Source organism: Ambystoma mexicanum, chromosome 4q (assembly GCF_040938575.1).
Source record: "Ambystoma mexicanum isolate Mex_15411 chromosome 4q, UKY_AmexF1_1, whole genome shotgun sequence".
Classification (NCBI taxonomy): domain Eukaryota; kingdom Metazoa; phylum Chordata; class Amphibia; order Caudata; family Ambystomatidae; genus Ambystoma; species Ambystoma mexicanum.
Window position 1 is genome coordinate 1,269,021,882 of NC_090928.1, and position 20,544 is coordinate 1,269,042,425.

Below are 20,544 nucleotides of genomic sequence, written 5' to 3' on the forward strand. Positions count from 1 at the left end.
CTACAGGCAGAGTCGACCACTGGAACACGATATCCGACTAAGAGGACGAGCAGAGACGCCAGCAGCACCTTCCAGGACCGCAGAAGCACTGGTGAATCTTTTAGACAAGGACGATTTGTGCAGGATGGCTTCCTCCCTTGTGCTAGTGGGACCAACTAGGCTCAAGACGTACTTCATTTTGGCTCATCCCTCCCAACTTGCTACGACTTTACTAGGCTGCAAAATCACAATGCCCAGGGACCCCTGACCATTATAGAGTGCATCGTCTTGCAGAGATCAAATTCGGCCAAAGCTTCATGGGCACCTTCAAGGACCTCCAGAAGCGGGAAATCTTTGTTCGGAGTCCCCTTAGCAGAGCCCAGGATCAAGGGACTGAGGAAACTCCAACTGGAGCCATTTGTTTTTCTCTGGCACTAAAAAAAAAATGCCGCAAAACCACAAAGCCGCTGAATCGTGTGGAATCCATTGCTGCAGAGTACCTTTCCAGAGTGCTGCCACAGAAGCCCATCAGACATCCTCCCTTTCATCACCAGGACCACAACCGAGGGTCTGCATCACTGCATCAGGAAGGCATCCACCTGGAACTTCAATTGTTAGGTACTGTGGGACTTGGGGTAAAACGACCTTTTGCCATTTGTAGTGCTCCCTGGCTTGGGAAGTACTATTTTAACACCTTTTGAGTGGATCACAACTCACCTCTGCAGGCCTTCCAGGCTGTGCTCATCAAGCGGGCTCCCAGTGAGCTCCTGTGATTTTTCAACGAACTCTGGACTGTTTGATCACATTTTTCTAAGAAAAGATGCATCAGAACTGGCACTGGACCCATTGACTTTGGCTTTCCTGGTTTCCTAAAGGCTCCTCTTCTGAACCCTATTGGCTTTGGCAGTGCTTGTTCCCTTACAGGTGTTAATTGTTGACCCGATTATTGCTGGGATAAAGGACAGCCTACGTCCCTCTGGGAGAAACTAACTATTGAACAAGTTGAAAGTGTGTTCTACTTTAACTAACCATTTTCCCTCCTCAACCCAATTTTGCAATGGTGAACAAAAATAAGTGCTACTACTGACCTCTGATCTGTACCCCTCCCCGAAAGTTCTTCAAGGAGGGCAACCTTCTCCACATTGCCACTCTAAATTCTCGCTCTGCCATCAAGCATTCCTCTGATATCTGTCACCTTCTTGAGGAACTGGACCTCGACGTCCTCTGTCTCACTGAGACATGGTTCACAGCCAGCTCTGCCACCAGCTTTGACACACTCCTACCTGACGGTTACAAGATCCTCTCCATGCCCAGGCCTAACCGTGCAGAGGGTGGTGTTGCCCTCATCTTCCCCGAGTGGATTCCTGCCACTGTCACTCCTACGCAGACCTACTCCTCTTTTGAATGTCTTGTCTGCCGACTCTCTCTCCTAGCCATTCCCTTACCGTGGCTACTATCTATCGGCCACCTGGTCAAATTTCCTCCTTCCTCTCTGAGTGGTCTGACCTCTCCTCCTCACTCCTGTCCTCAACCACTCAACTCCTCTTTCTTGGCGACTTCAACATCCACCTTGATGCCTCCAGTCCCCCCACTGCTCTCTTTCGTGACCTCTGCGACTCTCTCTCACTCTCTATTCTCCCGTCTGGGCCTACTCACTCTGCTGGGCACACTCTTGATGCTCTGATCTCTTCTGACCTTCCCCTCTCCGTCCCTCTCTCCACTCCTCTCTCCTGGAGTGATCACTTTCTCCTATCCTCCCACCTCACCGTCCCTACGCCACAGGCAAAGCCACCCTCTTCACTGCCACCCACCTTCTCGGTCATCCGACCCATGAAGCGTGTGTCAGTTGAGGCTTTCACTGCTACCTTCTCGCCCCCCCCCCCCTTCCCCTTCGGCTGACTCCCACCCTGACACAGCCCTCTCCATGCTCCACTCTGCTATATCTGTTACTCTTGATATCCTTGCCCCCATCATGAGAATCCGCCTGAAGCCCAAAGCCAAATGTAACTCCTGGTATGACTCGGATCTCGCCACCCTAAAACGCAAGTGCAGGGTTGCAGAGAGGAAATGGCGTGCTTCATGTTCATCCTCTGACAAACTGGCCTGCCGCCTGCTCCAAAGGCAGTATCGGCTCTCCGTTCTCACCAAGAAGAGAGCCCTTATCCAAGCCCGCATCTCTGCGGCATCTAACAACTCCGCCGAACTCTTTAAAATCTGCAAGGAGCTGGCCAACCCTGCTGCAGTCTCTACCTCTCCTGTCCCCTCCCAGGCCCTCTGCACTGCATTGGCCTCTCACTTCATCTCTAAAACTCAGGACATCCTGTCCTCGCTCTCCTCCTTTCACCTCCCGCCCTCCCTTCCCGGCTCTTCCTCTGGCCCTTCTGCAGTCACCCCTCCTCCCTCTTTCTCTGCCTTTCCACTTTTCTCTGCTGACGAGGTTTCCAGACAAGTCCGATCTATGAAAGTCTCGTCTAAACAGGTTCACCCCTGTTCCTCCAAAACTATCAAGGACCACATCGACTCCCTGGCTCCTGCCCTGGCTGACTTTTGCAACCACTCCTTCGCCTCTGGAGTCTTCCCTTCCCCCTCAAGCACTCCCTTGTGCACCCTCTTCTCAAGAAACCCTCTTCCGACCCCTCCTGCCCGGCTAACTATCGCCCTATCTCCATCACTCCCTTCCTGGGCAAGCTCCTGGAGAAACTGGCCATCTCCCAGCTTAACCTCCATGCTGAATCTGTTGGTAGTCTTCATGACCATCAATCTGGTTTCAGAGCTGCCAGAAGCACGGAAACTGCTCTCCTGAACATCCGTGAAGACCTGCTCTTGAACCTCGATTCCAACACTCCGTGTGTTCTCATTCTGCTCGATCTCTCCTCTGCCTTTGACACTGTCAACCATGCCATCCTGCTCAACCGTCTCCGTGAAAACCTGGGTATCACTGGTCAGGCTCTGGCGTGGCTGACCTCTTTCCTTTCAAATCGCTCCTCCCAGGTCCAACTGGGGTCCTTCCTCTCCGACATCTTTTTCTCCACCTGTGGTGTCCCCCAGGGATCTAATCTCTCTCCCTGGCTGTTCAACCAGTATCTGGCACTCCTTGCCCACCGCATCGCCGCTCTCTGCCCTAATTTCCAGTGCTATGCGGACGATACCCAGCTCATTTTCAGGCTACCCTCAGCCTCCCCCTCTCCTTCCCTCATCTCTGACTGTCTGTCTGCTATCCAGGAATGGTGTGCCGCCAATGACCTCTGCCTTAATGCCAGTAAGACTGAGATTCTACTCATCGGTACACCCACTCCCTCCTTCCCTGCAGCTCTCTGGCCTGCCTCTCTTGGCCCCCTCCCTGCTCCTACCTGCAATGCAAAAAACCTTGGGGTCATCTTCGACTCCACACTCTCCTTCTCTCCTCATATTTCTGACGTCGCTAAGAAGACACACTACCAGCTGCACCTCCTCAGAGGTATTCTTCCCTTCCTCTCCTTCCCCCAGAAGCTCACTGTCTCCCGAGCCCTGGTTCTCTCGAAGCTGGATTACTGTAACAGCCTCTATCTTAATCTGCCTGCCTCCACTCTCCGCCCTCTGCAACTCATCCAGAACAGAACTGCGAGACTTGTCCTTGGCCTCAAGCCAAGGGACCGTATCTCTCCAGGACTGAAATCTCTACACTGGCTCCCAGTGGCTGCGAGGATAAAGTTCAAAACCCTCTGCATTGTCCACAAGGCCTTCTGGGGCCTTGGTCCTAAATACCTTCAACTCTCTCTTCCCAAATATCTTCCTTCCCGAGCCCTTTGCTCATCCGCCTCCAACTCCCTCAGGGTCAGCCGCTTCTCGAAGCAACGAGCTGGGGGTAGATCTCTCTCCGCGGCAGGGGCCTCCCTCTGGAACAGCCTTCCTGCCTCCCTGAAACTTGAGGAGAACCATCTCCGGTTCAGGAAGCACCTCAAAACCTTCCTCTTTGCTTCTGCTTTCTCTCTCCCCTGCTGAACAGCTAATATTCTTCACTGAAACTGCACTGATTCTGCAACTGGACCACTCTTAACGGCCTCGGTCTTGGGCCCAGCCACTCTCCACTTGCACTGATGCCCTGGAATCCCCTCTGCACTGTGGGGCTGTCTCTGTATCCCTACAGCCCCCCCCCCTTTCCAGCACTTGTTCTGCACTTACCTTGCACTTGCCACCAGCTGGCCCTATTTATTTATTACTTTAGGCCACTTACCTTGTACTGCACTTCCCCCCCCTCCCCTTCCCCTTGCACTTTTCCCCCTCCCCCACCCCTGCACTTGCGCGATCTGAATGACACCTGGCCTAGTAGGATCGTTGTCTGTCTCCCCTTGTTCCTCCCCTCCCTGCCTAGTCGCGCCTTGAAACACCTGTGTATAGGCGCGTTACAAATGCCATATCATATCATGTCACTCGGTGTGCTGCAACATGTTTAGCATAGAAAATAATTACTCACCTGTATTACTGGTTGTTGCTTAAAGGAATTCCATCTGCCAATGATTATTAGTTGCTGCTTTTTAAAGAATGCTCAAATTGCCTGGTGTATATTTAAATAATGTAATCTAACTTTACATGTTCACTTGGTGCCTTGTGTTTACTGATTTCATTGCGGTACTCTACAGCTCACATTACTCGCCTATGATAAGCCTGGCTGCTCAGTCGCTCCGAGCACTTGTGTAGTACAGGACAATATTAAGAGTTGGGTCCCTAATACCAATAGTTTTGTTAAGTCCCACACCAGCTGGACTTTACCAAATCTGGCCCAACATTGATTGACCGATGAAGTATTATATTGGAAAACTAGATACCATGCAGGAATGACAGACTATTCCCCTCTCACAACTCGACAGTTACTTTGCTTAAAGAGTATGGTTTTCTTACCTACGACGTAAAGGAAAACTTCCTTCTGTTTGATGTTGCACATGTTTCCAGCAATACAGGTATATTTCCCAGAATCCTCACTGGTGACATTATAGATTACCAATGAACCATTGAGCATGATCTCGATTCTGCGAAGAATAAAACAAAAAAAAAGTAATCACATAAGAGACTGAAGATCTGGCCCAACGAGGAGAGCCACGCCATTCGCCAGGTCAGTTCAGGCATCCAAGTGCTGGAGGATACGAGAAACGTTATCAGTAATAGGTCGGTAGCTTACACCAGAGTCAACAGCAATGCATAATTCACACTCTAGTGGTTGGTCCAGAGTAATATAACTTTATAGGGTTTCTCCTAGTCCCTACTTGTGGCAGGACACATTAAGATCGATTTCTAAAATCAACCCAGTGTGGTCGATGTTAGGCCACTCTAGTTTTGGTGAAAAAGGAGTCAGAATTTAGCCAAAACCCAATCGAGGTATGTGGAAGAGCAGTCAACGCTTGGTCTCAGGAGTGAGAGAGCGTGGTCTGGGGCCTCAGTGTCACAGATCACCACACACTAATTCAGCTTAGGCAGTAAATGTATAAAATGCAATTACATGCTAGGCATTAAGAACACACTAAGAAATTAAGCAAGCCGATCGTATTATCACACAAAACCATATATTGGGACCTAGTGCCCCAAGGTCACAGGTACCAATACAAGTTTCTCCAGGGAAGGTATTCTCACCAAGGATGCAATTGGCTTGTGGTGGTGATTTAAAACAGTTCCAAACTATTTTAAAGTATTATAGATATTGGTCCAAAGACACAGAAATTCTCCTCTCAATCCCTGTCCCAAGGCAGGCCAGGGGAAGGATTCTGGACCCAGGTTCGAAGACCAAAGGTAAGCATAGAGGGAGTTAGGGGACAATGGGCTTTGCACCCGATGTTACCCTAAAGAGGACAGAGGGGAACAGACAAAAAGGAAAAGGGTTAGGGAAGGAACCAATGGTTAACAAGTTTCTCAAACAGGTAAGCACTTTCAGAATCACCCAATGTAATATGGATTAACCCTTTCCCAGCTATACAAGTAAAGTATGTATGACTTTTTCAGGGATAGTTAAACAGTCAGTGGGTAAGAAGAGTCTTCAGGGAGCTGAGGCACTTAAGTCTTGCACAATGTTAAAGAGAGTTTTGTTGTAAAAAGAAATCACTCTTGTGCCACAAGCCAAGAGGCTTGTGAATCAAAGATGCAAGCAACTCTGCAAAGGGCAGCAAATGCAAGTCTCCAGTGAGAGCAAGCAAACACACAAGAGGCAAGTACCCCTAGTTTCACAGTACCTTGAGTCTGAAGAAAAAGATTCCAGCTGGCTTCTGTTCATGTTGTAGTGCTGCTATTCCTAGGCCTCAGTCGTGGGGACAAGAGGGAGGCTGTCTGGGTACTCCTGCACTACAGTATGAAGGTCAGCGCCAGCAATGGGCACACTTCAGGTCAGCGGCACTTCGCGGTTTTACCTACTCGCTAATAGCACCACCGTGGTTCTTGGACACCTTGTGGACTTTCCTTGCTTCTGGCATCCAGCATTTTGTTGAGGTGACTCAGGGTTGGCTAGTCCTGCTTCGAGGGAGTATTGAAGCTCTTCCTGGAGCTCGGGTCCGGCTTAAAGACTATGCACTCAATTCTGGTGTCTGTCCACTGGCACACTGTTCCTTCAGCAGCAATGGAAGTAAGGCCAGCAGAGAGGGGGTATCAGTTCGTCTTGGGGCTGACTAGTCCCATTACCCCAAGGGGAGAAGACATCCTTTCTGGGCTTCTCTAGTCGATGTAGAAATTGGAGCTTCAGCACTGCAGCAGGGCGTCACCAGGCAAACCAATGGTCCAGGAGGTGCAGCAAGCTTCTCTTGCAGTTTCTTTCTTCGGTTCCTTTGTCCAGTGGTCGACTCTGCCTTCCTTGCAAAAGACCTCGCCTTTTATGCAATTCTCTCCCATTCATTCGCAGCCTAGTTGTCACTCACAGCAGGGTGGCTGTTTGCCAAGGTCAACCAGCCGGCCAATCACCTTTGTGTGCATTCCTGTAACAAAGGAGACTAAGCACAGGGAGTTCGGGAACCTCTTTTGCTTCATGCCCTGCCAGACACGCTGGAGCCAGAGGCAGGCTTCACCAGTGAACCCCGCCAAAGACAAACCAAACAAAGGGACCAAAACGGGTTTGGAGCGCAGAGTAAATCTTAAGAAGGACCTTTCCAACAAAAAAATGGCGAAAAAATAATGTTACTCACTGTACTGACCAATGTACAGTTAGTCCATAGTCCCCTTTCCTCCATACTGCATCGAGGTTCCTTGCGAGGGACAGGAGACAGAACCTATTTCACCAGAAAAACCTTTCCTTTAAATTTAGAGGTGCGTGGGGGTGCAGCCCTGGGGGCATACACTGTCTTGACTCCACCCTCCGGTGCCACACCTCAATCCCCATTGACGTGTTGACAATAGATTTAACATTGCCTAATGATACCAGTATTATTATGGAGGGGGAGGATGGTGGGACATATGGAGGAAACGGGACTATGGACTAAGAGTATGTTAGTCACTACGGTGAGTAATTTATAATTACTCTTCTGCCCCGTCCCCTTTCCTCCATTCTGCATGAACGATTACAACTGAAAGTAGCCCGAGGGTGGAGAGGAGACCCTCCTTAAGCAAATAGGTTCCGGAGAACCGCCTGTCCGAAAGTCGCATCAGATCTTGCTAAAAGCCGAGGAAGAGGCCCAAGTGGCCGCCCTGCTTATGACTTGCCAAGGGACATGACACTGGAATGCGATTGCCGTTGCCTTGGCCCTGACTGCGTGGGTGTGCATGTTAGCCGGGAGCGGCTTGTGCTGGCCCTCGTATGATTCTTTGATGGCCGAGACCATCCAGCGGGATATGGAGGCCCGATAGCCTGGTCTTGCACCTCGAAAGTGACAAACAGGCCGTCTGACTTGCGGAATCCCTTGGTCCTGTCCAGGAAGAATTTCAGGGCACACCTGAAGTCCAGGCAGTGCAGAACTCTTTGTGCCTCGTCCTTAGGGTCGGTGAAAAACGAATGAAGGACTATTTCCTTGTTCAAGTGGAAAGCAGACGGCACCTTAGGCAGAAATGATGGGTGTGTCTGCAGGACTACTTTGTCCTTGTGAAAGTTAGTATATGGTTCTGAGGCGACCAGCGCCTGATCTCACCGACTCTACGAGCCGAGGTGAGGCCTACTAGTAAGGTCGCCTTAATGGTAACCAGCCTGATGTCCACAGTAGCCATTGGTTCGAATGGTTTGTGCGCCAGGGCCCCCAAGACTATGTTGAGGTCCCACATGGGGTGCGGTCTCTTGATGGGAGAGCAGAGCCTTGCTAGCCCTGTCAAATGTTTCTTCGCAATAGGATTGGAGGAGAAGACTCCCTCCTCCGAGTTCCTGTAAGCCCTGATGGCTGCAAGGTAAGAGCGGCAGGTATTCAACTGCATGCCTGGGTGGCGAGGTGTGCCGAGAAAGAGCACGTCAGCCAAAGTACATGCCAGGGGGTAGATTACCTTGGAGTCTGCCCAGTGGCAGAATCAGGTCCATTTACTTTTATACTGGGCCGGGGTAGCTTTTCTCCTTGTGACCTGTATGATCTCTAGATTTGCCTGGGAGAGGTTGAGGTGCCTTAGCGTTACCTGTTCAGGAACCACGCTGTAAGGGCTAGTTTCTGTGGTGCGGGGTGATTGACCCAGCCGCCCTCCTCTGCCAGCGGATGTGCTGGGCCCGTCGGAAAGGTGAATCGAAGGCATCTCCGAGAGGTTGATCAGCTCTGAGAACCATGGCTTGGCCGGCCACCATGGAGCTATTAGAATGATGTTAAGCCAGCAAGATTCCTTGATCTTGAAGATCACACTGTGAATCTGCAGAGTGGGCAGGAAGGCGTATGCTGTCATGCCGTTCTACTGTATCCGAAATGAGCAAGGACCCTGTACCTGCCAGGAGGTGAACTGAGGGCACTTCTTGTTGTGCCAGGTGGCAAAGAGATCCACATGGAGGAGACCCCATCTGTTGAAGATCTCCTGAATAACGAGGTTGTTTAGCTGCCACACCTAGTTGTCTGCTCCCAACCTGCTGAGCCTGTCCGCCTCCAGGTTGGATTCCACCAGAAGGTGGACTGACATGAGGAAGAGGTTGTTTTCCAGGGCCCATTCCCACATGCTGACTGCCAGTCTGCACAGTGGAGGGGATCTGGTGCCTCCCCTGCTTGTTGACATAGAACATGCTGGTCAAGTTGTCTGTCTGGATGAGGACAACCTTGCCGCCGAGCAGTGGAAGGAATGCTCTGAGCGCTAGCCAGATGGCATTCAGCTCCAGTCAATTGATGTGGTACTCCTGCTCCTGTCGGGCCCAGGTGCTGTGGACCGATGGTGACCTGCGGGTGGGAGGCCGGAAGAGCTTGCCTGTCCATAGGTTGCAGTCCTTGGACCACCATATGATGTCCAGGTGGAGAGATGGGGGAACTTTGATCATCTCAGATTGAGCGCCCCGCTCCTGGTTCCATGATGCTGCAAAGTGCCACTGTATCCTCCTCATCCTGAGTCTTGTGTGGGGGACGGCTAGAAGAACCGCTGCAAAGAGACCCAGGAGATGCTGGTACCACCAGGCCGAAGTCACCTGTCTGCTGAGGGAGTAGTGGACTTCTTGATGGCTGTGATCTTATCCTCCGACAGAAACACCTTCTCAGAGAACATGTCCTAGATGAGGTCGAAGAAGGTCAGCGTCGGCGTGGGCTGCAGCTGCGACTTCTTGAGATTGTGCAAAAAGCCCAGAGTGGTGAAGCGCTTCCGGAGAAGTAACCCTGACGAACCAGAGAGGTATGGGTAGCTGTGGAGACCCCGAGCCCAGAGGTGGGCAGCCACCGTATTCATGAACCTGGTAAAGCCCCCGGGGGCAGAGTTGAGGCCAAAAGGAAGGACCTTGTATTGGAAATGGTAGCCCATGATCCTGAACCGGAGGAAAGAACGATGGGGCTCCCAAAATGGGACGTGCAGATATGCGTCCTTCAGATCAAGGGAGCACATCCAGTCTCCATTGCACAGTGTCTCCGCAATAAAAGCTAGCGTAACCATCTTGAATTTTTGTAGAGGTAAGGAGAGGTTGAGGACGGAAAGGTCCAGCACAACTCTCAGGCCAGCCTGGTTCTTTTTCTGAACAGCAAAGATCCTGGAGTAAAAGCCGAAGCCTCGCTGGGAGGCTGTGACTTCCTCCATGGACTGACTCTGTACAAGCGACCGAATCTCTGCCAGAAGAGTTGCTGTCCCCACTTGAGTGAGTGGAGGAGGGAGGAGAGGCAGGGATGGGTAGGTGGTACCCCGTGGATACCATGGAAAGGATCCAGGGGTCAGCAAACTTCTGCTGCCAGAAATGTGCATGGAGAGCAAGCCTGGCCCCCACCGGAGACACGTGGACCCGGTGGGTCATGCATTCTTTCCCTCTGAGGCAGTTGCAGAGGAGGGGGATTGGAAAAAGCCCTTACTCCCCCCTAATTTTTGTTGCTTGCACCGATGCCGAGTCGGCGAGCGGTTAGGCTGCCTGGACCTCCGTTATTGGAAGCCGCGGAACCCTCCATATATACGTCCCTTGTTGGAGCGCTGCTGTGACTGGGTGTACGATTTGGCCGTGATATTTGTCAGGATGGATAAAGACTTGGCTGTTTGTTAGCTGTTTTTCTTCCTCTCCGGCTCTTCATCTGTGGTGGAGTGGAAGAGGTCCCCTCCTTCGAACGGTAGATCTAGTACACATTCTTGGACGATACAGGTTGAATTTAGTAGCACAGAGCCAGGCTGTTCTTCTCATGTCCGTGGCGATGCAAATGGCTCGGCCAGAGGTATCGATGTGGGCCACGGTGGATACCATGTCGTCTTGTGCCACCATCTTGGCCTCTGCTAATCCCGCCTTAAAACGTGATTGGCTCTGCACTGGAAGTTCCTGGAGGAAGTCGGCAATTTCACACGAAAGCCTCTGGTTGGCGGCTGCCAGGATGGCATGAGCATTGGCTTGACAAACATGTAAGGATGCGTTGCAATACAGCTTCTTCCCATACGCCTACAAGATTCCTCCTCCTTGCTTAGCGCCATCGAGGAGGAAGCTGAGGATTACTGCGGTTTGGAGTATAGTGATGCTGCGGCGATCACCGAGGAGTGTGGCTGAGAGTGGGCAGATAGCAAGAGTGTATCCCCCGCCATCTGCCTGTACTTGGCTTCCAGGCGTCGATTGACCAGCTGGACCAAGTGGGGCTTGAGCAAACAATTCTTGGCAAAGGCGACTGTCTGCATAGCGATTCCTGTTTAGCAGAGTGGTGTTGCATGAGAACTTCTGAGAGGACCCCCCTCTGCCGGTTACTCGACCTCGGATTGAGGAAGGTTGAAGTACTCTGCCAGTCCAGCAAGACGTTCATGGAAGGCCTTGGCTGATGCGGGCATGTCTGGGTCCTCCTCCTCGTCTGTATCCACCTGCGGGTCTGGAGGATCATGTACCGGTGGAGGAGTGTTGGGAGCAGAGGCTGAGGTACGAGGACTGAAGTCGGAGGCTGTTGCGGAACCGCCTGCGCAATAGGTTGAAGGGCCGGAGCAGACGGCAGAGGCTGCACCTGAGGCGTCGGCGGAGGCATTTGTGGTGCCGCTAGCATAATCGGGAGGACCTCCCCGACGGCATCCCTGTGGATCCTCCCCATCTCAGATTTCATGAATTTGAGAAATTTCTCAAAGAAACTGTCCTCATAGGCTGAAGAGGTGGTAGGCGATATAGAAGGAGCAGCGGGAGCCGCTGCGTACCCTGCCCATATGGGCACATGGGGAATTGACCCTGTGCCAATGAAGGATAGGCCATAGGCCACGTACCTGGTTGATGCAAGTCCCACCTTGACACTCGCTCTTCGCCGAAATGCCGTAGATGGTGTAGCGTTGGGCGGGTGCTGAAATCCGGCACGGCGGCCCTTTTGTCGAGCTGCTTTCCACGTGCCTGCGTCGTGTTGCTCGGCTCGCTGGGCCCAGCCTCCTCCAGGACTCTCTGGTGTGAATCATGAGGCCTACCCTGCTCCTCGGGGCGAGGCCCGGTAGGCGTTACAGCCTCGGCCCGTGGGTCGGTAGAGCTGCGTGTAGGTGCCCCTCAGCCATATTGCCGGTATTAGGGCATGGCCCCTCGGGTGAGAACCTGGTACAAGAACCTTCCGGTCGCTCCACACTTTCACCGGGAGGATCTGTGGATCCCTCGGCCTAAAGGCCGTTAGCTGAGGTAGCCTCAGTGCACGTGCTGGTACAAGAACCTGAGCAGTCCCTCCCGTGCGGGCGAGTCCCTGGGAAGGAGTCTCTCTTGCGGGGTACTAAGGAAAATAGAGGCCCTACCTTGGGCCTGGATCGATGGTAAACGAAGCCTCCCAAGTCCTCTGGAGGCGACTTTTGGAAGAGCTCACTCCACCTGGCAAGTCTGTTCTCCAGAGACCTTGAGGACAGTGCGTCGCACGCTGTACAAGCCTGCCAACCGTGGTCAGGGCCAAGGCAACATAGGCAGAGAGCGTGGGGGTCTGAAGTTGGAAAGAGCCTGTCAGAGGCTGGACACCTGCTGAACCTGTTGGCAGGTGACATGCGCAGTGGAGGAGCGTGACCCTGGAGGACCGAGTATCTAATCAAAAAGACAGGAATAACCACGTGTGGAATTAAAAGCCAAAGCCAAACCCAGGAGCACTGGTGGATTCAGCCCGTTCCCGGCAACGCAGAAAAGGGGGCTAGGGTGTGGCGCCCGAGGGCAGAGCGAGGGCAGCACATGCTCCCAGGGCCGCACCCCAGCGTGCTTCTAAATTTAAAGGGGAAGAAGGTTTGTCTAGTGAAAAAGTTTGTCTGCAGTCCCTCGCAAGGGACGCCCATGCAGTATGGAGGAACGTGGACGGGACATAAGAGTAAGACGACCAGGGCCATTTTGACAAAATGGGCACCCATGGGTGCAATACTGCAGCTGAGGATTCAGCCTGCTCTAAAAAAACACAATGGTAGGAAAAAGTAAATCACTGCGACCAGCAATTAATTGTAGAAAGGGTAACAGCATTTGTTTTTACATGAGAAGGTAGACAAATACTAACCCCTCAGGCACTCTGTAAGATGGTATGTGTTGGGTCTACAAAGAGAAAAAGGTAAGTAAAGGGCGGCTCCCACAGTGGCGGCTCCCTCTCGCGTCTGCAGGTGACCACTGGGGAAGCCAGCCAACAGCAGTCAAAGCAGGGCTGCTTCTACCTTATTTAGTCACTGCTGGTTAACTACTAGAGCCTGCACTCAACCCGGATAACCCTGCCCCATAGCAGATTCTCAGACAGGCATTGTGAAAGTAGACTTAGGTGTGTTTCTCCAAATTCTAAATATCACTGTGATAGTAGTGCCATTCTGTGGTCTTAGACTCACCTAGTAACTGTCTACCATTCTCTGAGTGTCTGTCGTCTTGTCCATTTATAAACTTGTCACATCTCTATGTCTCATCTGCTTGCACCCCTCCCAGTGTCCCCTGGTGTTTCCCCCCTACCCCTCCCACTCCCTTCCCCGTCTCTATGGTGCTCTCTGTCTCTCCCATCTTTTCTAACTGCTTCTCCATTGACCATCCTGCTCTCATAGGAAGAAGCTTAAAAGGGATATCCTGATCTCCAACACAGGCCTCCCTATCGCCGACACCTATACCAGTGCTGCCTCTAAGCAACCTTCACTGACATCCTCTGTCGTTCCCAAGCCAGACCTATGGACTCTGCATATGGTCTCTGTGTCTTCTCCTTTCTCTTCTTCTCCTATAAATGGTGGCACCCGGTGGGAGGCCCCCCTGGGCTCCTTCCACTCCTCCAAGGTCATCATTAATGTTAACTTGAATGGTACCGTCCTGGTCCAAGGTCCTCAGGCCAATCTTCTCTTTGATAGACGCTTCCCGCGCCTTATCAATTTCCTTCCTTCTCCTGTTGTCCCCTCTCTTCCCACCTCGGCTTCCTAGTCTTCCTCTGCTGGCTCCTCCTTGGCAGCCCTATCCTGTCCTGCTTCCTCTTCTACACCTCCACAGGGCGTACCTCTGATTTGTACCCCTCCCCGAAGTCTTTCAAGGATGCTAACCTCCATATTGCCACCCTTAACTCTCGCTCAGCTGTCAAACACTCCTCTGACATCTGCCGCCTCCTGGAGGATGTTGACCTCGATGTCATCGGTCTCACTGAGACATGGTTCACGGCCAGCTCTGTCACAAGCTCCGACGCTCCTCCCTGACGGCTACAAGATCCTCTCAACGCCCAGGTCCAACTGCTCCGGAGGTGATGTAGCCCTGATTTTCCCCGAGTGGATTCCTGCCTCTGTTATTCCTATGTAGGCCTACTGCTCTTTCGAATGCCTCGTCTGCAGGCTCTCTCTTCTAGTCACCCCCTCACTGTGTCTACTAACCATTGGCCACCTGGTCAGATCTCCTTCCTCTTTGAATCGGCGGACCTTTCCTCTCCCCTCCTGGTCTCGACCACTGAACTTCTCGGAGACTAACATCCACCTGGATGCTTCCTTTCCTTCATCTGTACTCTTTGTGACCACTGCGACTCTCGCTCTCTATTCTCCCCTCTGGCCAGAATCTCTCTGCAGGGCACACTTGATGTTCTGATCGCTTCTGATCTTCCACTTGGTATCCCTCTCACCACTCCTCTCTATTGAAGTGATCACTTTGTCCATTCCTCCCAGCTCACCCGCTCTTCCCCTCAGGCTTAGCCAATTCCAGCACTGCCACCCACCTTCTCGGTTATCCAACCCATGAAGCGTGTGTCAGTTGAGGCTTTTGCTGCCACTTTCTCACCCCCCCCCCTCCCTTTGGTTGATTCACACCCTGACACAGCCCTCTCTATGCTATATCTGATACACTATGTTCTTGGCCCCTGTCATTAGGATCCACTTGAAGCCCAAAGTCAAGTGCAATTCCTGGTACGACTCAGATCTTGTCACCCTTAAACATAAGTGCAGGATGGCTGAGCGGAGATGGCGCGCTTCTGGTACATCCTCTGACAAACTGGCTTGCTGCCTGCTCCAAAGGCGATACCGGCTCTCAGGCCGCACCAAGAAGAGAGCCCACATCCAAGCCTGCATCTCTGCGGCATCTAACACGGCCGAACTCTTTAAAATCTGCAAGTAACTGGCCAATCCTGCTGCAGTCTCTACCTCTCCTGTCCCTTCCCAGGCCCTCTGCACGGCTCTGGCTTCTCACTTCATCTCCACAACTCCGGATATCCTGTCCACTCTATCTTCCTCTCCCCCTCCACTACCTGCTCTTCCTATGGCCCTTCTCTGGCCACCTCTCCTCCCTCCTCCTCTGCCTTTCCCCTGTTCTACCCAAACGAGGTTTCTAGACAAGTCTGATCTATGAAAGTCTGATCAAAACAGGTTCACTCCGTTATTCCAAAACCATCAAAGACCACATTACCTCATTGGCTCCTGCTCTTGCCGACTTCTGCAACCTCTCCTTTGCCACTGGAGTCTTGCCATTTGTTTGTTATTTATAAAGCGCGCCACACCCTCAGGTATCTGGGCGCATTACAAGACAGCTTCAGAAATGATAGATACATGAATACATCGTAATGAGACACATTGATACTGCCCTGCCTTCTATTATGATGTATGTATGCAAGTACAGAGTATACATATTTGTGTAATGCATGAGTCATTACAACAACACAGAGTTAATAGCGGAGAAAAACATAAGTGCGGAATTGTTGAGCGAGAAAGTGGCTGATTTACACTACTCGAGCGGTAGAGGGATTGGTGTCATTGTGAGGAGGTATTTTGTTGGACCTGAAGCTATGGAAGGATTGGAAGGTACGTAAGTTAAGCGGGAGCGCATTCCAGGCTAGTGCCGGTTGTACCGGGAAGCTGGTGCCTCCCTCTCTTTTCAAGAGAAATCTTGGGGTGGTGATGCAAAAGGAATTAGCTGATCTAGTAGGTCTAAGTGAAGTTTTTAGGATAATTTTGCCTTTCAGGTACTTGAGAGGGCACTATTAAGACATTTGTAGGAGATGGAGACTGGTTTAAAGTAGATTCTGTCCTGAATTGAGAGCCATTTATGGTTCCTTCTTGTTTCAGAGATGTGGTCTCTCCTTGGGATACTCAAGGCTGTTCTCAAGGCATTATTTTAGAAGGTTTGTAGTTTGTTTATAACTTGTTCGTTTGCTCCTGCGTATAGTGCGTTGCAATAATCAAGTTTTGATAATATTAATGCTCTCGCTAGTGTGATGCAGCTATTTGTGGAAAGCTAGGCTTTGCAGGCGTGGATAAGTTTACATGTATAGCCGGTAGCTGAAGCAGTTGAGTTAACTTGTTTCCTGAGGTTCAAGGTAGAGTCAAGATATAAGCCTAAGGTTTTTGTTTCCTTAGCCGTTCTGATCATGTTGCCATCTATATTGAAAGATATGTATTTTGGATTCAGTTTATTAAACTTGGTGGGGGTACCTAAAATGAGAATTTCAGTCTACTTGTCATTCAGGCAAAGGCTATGTGTAGCCATCCCGGCCTGAATGACTAGGTACATTTTATTTAGTAGGGCCTTGTCAGAGTCATAGTTGCCAGATAGTGGTATCAGTATCTGGGTGTCATATGGGTAGTTAGTGTAGATTATACCCAGCTGGTCCAATATGTCGAATAGAGGTTTTGTAAAACATACAATGTTGGAGAGACGCAAGAGCCTTGCAGCACTTCACATGTGATAGGTATAGGGTCGGCAGCATCAGAGGAGGAGAAAACCCACATTGTTCTATTGCTTTAGAAGGACTTTATCCAGTTTGCAACCTCTTGTGAAAAGGTTTGCCGCCAACAAGAGGTGTTCATAGAGTATATTGTGGTCCACCAGGTCGAAGGGAGGAGTAGTGCGCATTGTCTATCTTTCATTTGGTCTATTTGTGTTTTTAAGTCCATTAGGGCCGTTTCTGTTCCGTGAAGGGGCCTAAAGCCGGATTGTGTAAGCCCTAGGAGGTTTAGTCTCGAGGTAGATCTGGATTTGGATGTAGGCAGATTTGTCAATTTTGAGTAGAAAGGGGACCGTTGTTCTAGGTCTGTAGTTGGTAGGGTCAAGAGTGGCTTTTTGTAGTAGAGGGAGTACCCAGGCATCTTTGAGATTAGTGGGTACCTGACATGATTTGAAGGAGGCGTTTATTAATTTGGTAATAAATGGGGCAAGGTCTCTGGCTGCGTCTTTAATAATTTGTGCATAGCATATGTCACCTTGGCATCGTGAGGGCTTCAGAGAGGCTATGATTTTTTCTACCTCTGGTATAGTAACTTGGGAAAATTTGAATTCTTATATAGAGTTAAGGGCGAAGATTTTTTCAGATTTCTGCAATGTCTCAGTATTATTGATGTTAAGTCGTTTGGAGGCAATTTTATTTTGTAGAGTGGCAATTTTATTTTGTTGGCTAGAGCATTTTGGATGCCTGTGCACCAATCTTTGTTTTTAGGGGGAGAGTCGTCAGGGGCTATTCGGTGATTCTAATTCCCTTAGAATTCCAAATAATTCCTTGATGCTACAGCTGGCATTCTGAATCATGTTGTAAGTTTCATGTTTAGCTCTAATCTCTGCTTTCTAGAGAGGAGATTTCGGTTACTTTGTCTTTGCTCTCCTTGGAAGATAAGTTCTTCCATGTAGTTTCACATTTCTTTTTTTCAAGCCTGAGAGCTTTCAAGTGTGGGGTGAACCAGGTGTTGAGGTGAGCTTTAGGCTTACTCTTGCAAAGTTTGAATGGGGCAAAAGTGTCTAAGGCCTTGGTCATGGCGTTGTTGAATAGTTCAATTAGATCTTCAGAGTCTTCAATACTGGTGGAGTTGAGTATTGGGATAAGGAAAGGAGTCATTTTCTCAGCTGTGATGTTACGCTGGTTTCTGGTAAGAGTGGCGCGATAATTTTAGTGGCTGGTCGGTTAGCTGCTATAGAAAAGGAGATAAGTGAATGGTCAGTCCATGTCTGAGGTTCAATGGCGGTTATAGCAGTGACACAGTTATGGATCCCCAACCAATCTAATGTTCGTCCTTTCCCATGGGTGGGTTGGCTAATTCTTTGCGTAAAGTTAAGTTCCCTTAAGGATTCCTCCAGAGATTTAGCGGCCTGGTTATTGGGGTCAGTGAAGCCCAAGTTGAAATTGCCTAATACTAGGATTTGTGACGATAGTTTGGCGTTGTCAGAAAGCAATGTAGTGATGTCCTCCTCAAAGTCGCCAATAAGGCCAGGGGGCCTATATATGGAGGAAGGTTAGAGTGCTAGATTGGGAAGTCGCTAATTTAACAGTGAGAAGTGCACAGTATTTAAGTATAGGGGTGGTCGAAGGTCTGAGTGCCAGGTTAGCTCTAGCTATGAAGACAATCCCTCCACATTTTTTAGTTTCTTTATCCGCTCGAATTATAGTATAGGAGTCAGGAATGGCAAGTAGTAGAGAGCCCTGCGGCTGCATTGAGCCAGGTTTCTGATATTGCTAGGAATTCAAGTTTGTTGTCAATGATTAGGTCTGCTATGTCTGTTGCATGTGCAACGATGGATCTTGCATTTATTAATGCGCCTTTGATGAGTGGGGTATCAGTCTGTGCTGGGAGGGAAGACTTAGTCTGTAGGGATGAGGGAGATGGACCATCTCGCTTTTGCTTATGTTTTTTTAGGTAGTGAACTAGAGGTGGTAGGGCACAGTAGGCTTTGCGTAGTAGGATGAGGGGTATTGGGAAGGTAGGTTGAGGATGTTTTCTCAAGGCAGATGATCACCGAGCGATTGATGATTGTGAACTTCGAGCCTAGTCTTCGGTTTCTGTGATCGCCACGGCATGGTTGGTTAGGGGTAGGTTTGGTAGTGAACCGCTCAATCCATTGAATGGGAGTCAGGCTGGTTGGGTAGTTAAGGCCTCTTTGGCTCGCTTGGTCGTTTTTCTGGTTAAGACAAGTTTAGGTAAGAACGGAGTAGGGTTGATGGAGGCCATGAGTTACTTGCAGTGGTGGGAGGAAGAACGTATGTTTAACATCCTGGAAAGGGGGCATTTTCTTTTCTGGTTGGAGATCAAGCAGCGCTGCGCACAGGTGTAGGAACAATATTAGCAGGCCCTGTAAAGCAGTGTAGAGCTAGGTGGTAAACATTAACAGTAGCTATTGTAGATAGGGCATAGGATCTGACCATTGGCGTGGCAATTGTCAACCAGTTGTGGCCATCAGATGAACAAGTAACAACATTCAACGCTAAAATTTTAAGAAAATTGGTGGGGCGATGAATAGCTGTCTAAACAAATTACCCGTAAATCACACCAATATGATGTATAGTTATCAGTGCTGCATAGTTCTAATCGTAGAGTTATCCACATTCAGTTCAAGCATTGGAAGGCCTGAGTAGCAATAGCGGAAAAGAGTAGGCTGTATACATAGATCATAACCGGTTTATAGTGACATTTTCAAAGGTAATAATTTCGAATGCCTTAATGTCGATTTTTTAGTATTTTATTTCTTAAATGGGGGCCCCCCCAATCCCGTTTTTTTAATTGACACTTTTTACTAACTAAACCCAAAAAAAACTAATATAAAATTCCAACTTTTTTTCCCGACATTAATGCACTCGAAATTATGCATTCGGAATTTTAACTGGATACCATAACCATCAGGAAGTGGGAAACAAACCGAATAATACAAAAGTAGGCAGGTCGATGAAGGCTCGTAATGGCAATATACATGTAAATATGTAAATCATAACGCCCTACTGACGTAACTAGCACTGTGCATAAAAAGCCTTGCACATATGAGACATACTGCCCTATTAGCGGAGCTAGCCGAGTACACAACAGCTCTTGTAGGATTAAGACATGCAGGTAAAGGTAGGATAGGATACCAAATTAGCATCTAGTATTAGGTACTCCTAACATGTTGATAAGCATGAATTAGCCACTTAGGGAGGCACAGAATGGGCAGCATTGGTATAAAGTCAAATATAGGTAAAATGATAGTATAGGTGACGGCGGTCTGTATTAATAGCTGCAGCGTGGAGGTCACTTCGAATCTTATGAAAGTTGTGTTATTGTGTGTAGCGTTAGCAGGTACAGTCAGTATGGGTTTACGTGCATGTTTGGAAGGTGGGCAGGAGTACAGAACTACGGTCCAAATTATAACAAAAATAATCGAGGCAAAACGTACGTTAAAGAGTTAGGCGGCGGTGCAATGTAATCTTACCCCATTTGGTGTAAGTGGATCAGGGTTGTACGGACAACGTAGGAGGGCCGTCCGCCTGTATTGGCCCATACAGGTGTGGGCCCTGTGGTCGTGGGGCCTTGCAGGCTGGGGGTGCGGCTGACTCCTTCATGAGGTGCACGGCAGCCTGTAAGCAGGCCTGGATTGGTTGCCTAGCAATCGTAACAACAAAAAAAGCTTACATCGCCCATTTTCACAGCTTCCATGAGGTTAATGGCAATGGGGCTGCAGTAGGGGTTCGCATCTGAGGAGATGAGCCTAGTAGTGGGCAGATTGAAACAAAGTGATAATCATTATTTCAGCAGTGTGGAGGCATCTGTGCGCTTCAAAGCACTGTAGAACTCAGCGGTTCCTACCGCCTTCCATGATCCAGCGGAAGCAACGTCCTAGCTGCTCCTGCAGCTTTGGCTGAGGCGCGGGCTTCGGGCCGGTGGCGAGTAGTGTTCAAGGGTGAGGTCCAGACAGGTGTA

General features: G+C 49.9%; 1 protein-coding gene across 1 annotated transcript in view; it reads right to left on the reverse strand.

Annotated features, from left to right (window-relative positions):
* PTK7 (protein tyrosine kinase 7 (inactive)) overlaps window positions 1-20,544 on the reverse strand; it is a 998,735-nt gene that overhangs the window by 291,651 nt on the left and 686,540 nt on the right. Inside the window, exon 13 of the mRNA XM_069608884.1 lies at window positions 4,858-4,985. Coding sequence (XP_069464985.1) covers window positions 4,858-4,985 — 128 coding nt within the window. The remainder of the gene's footprint in view (window positions 1-4,857; window positions 4,986-20,544) is intronic.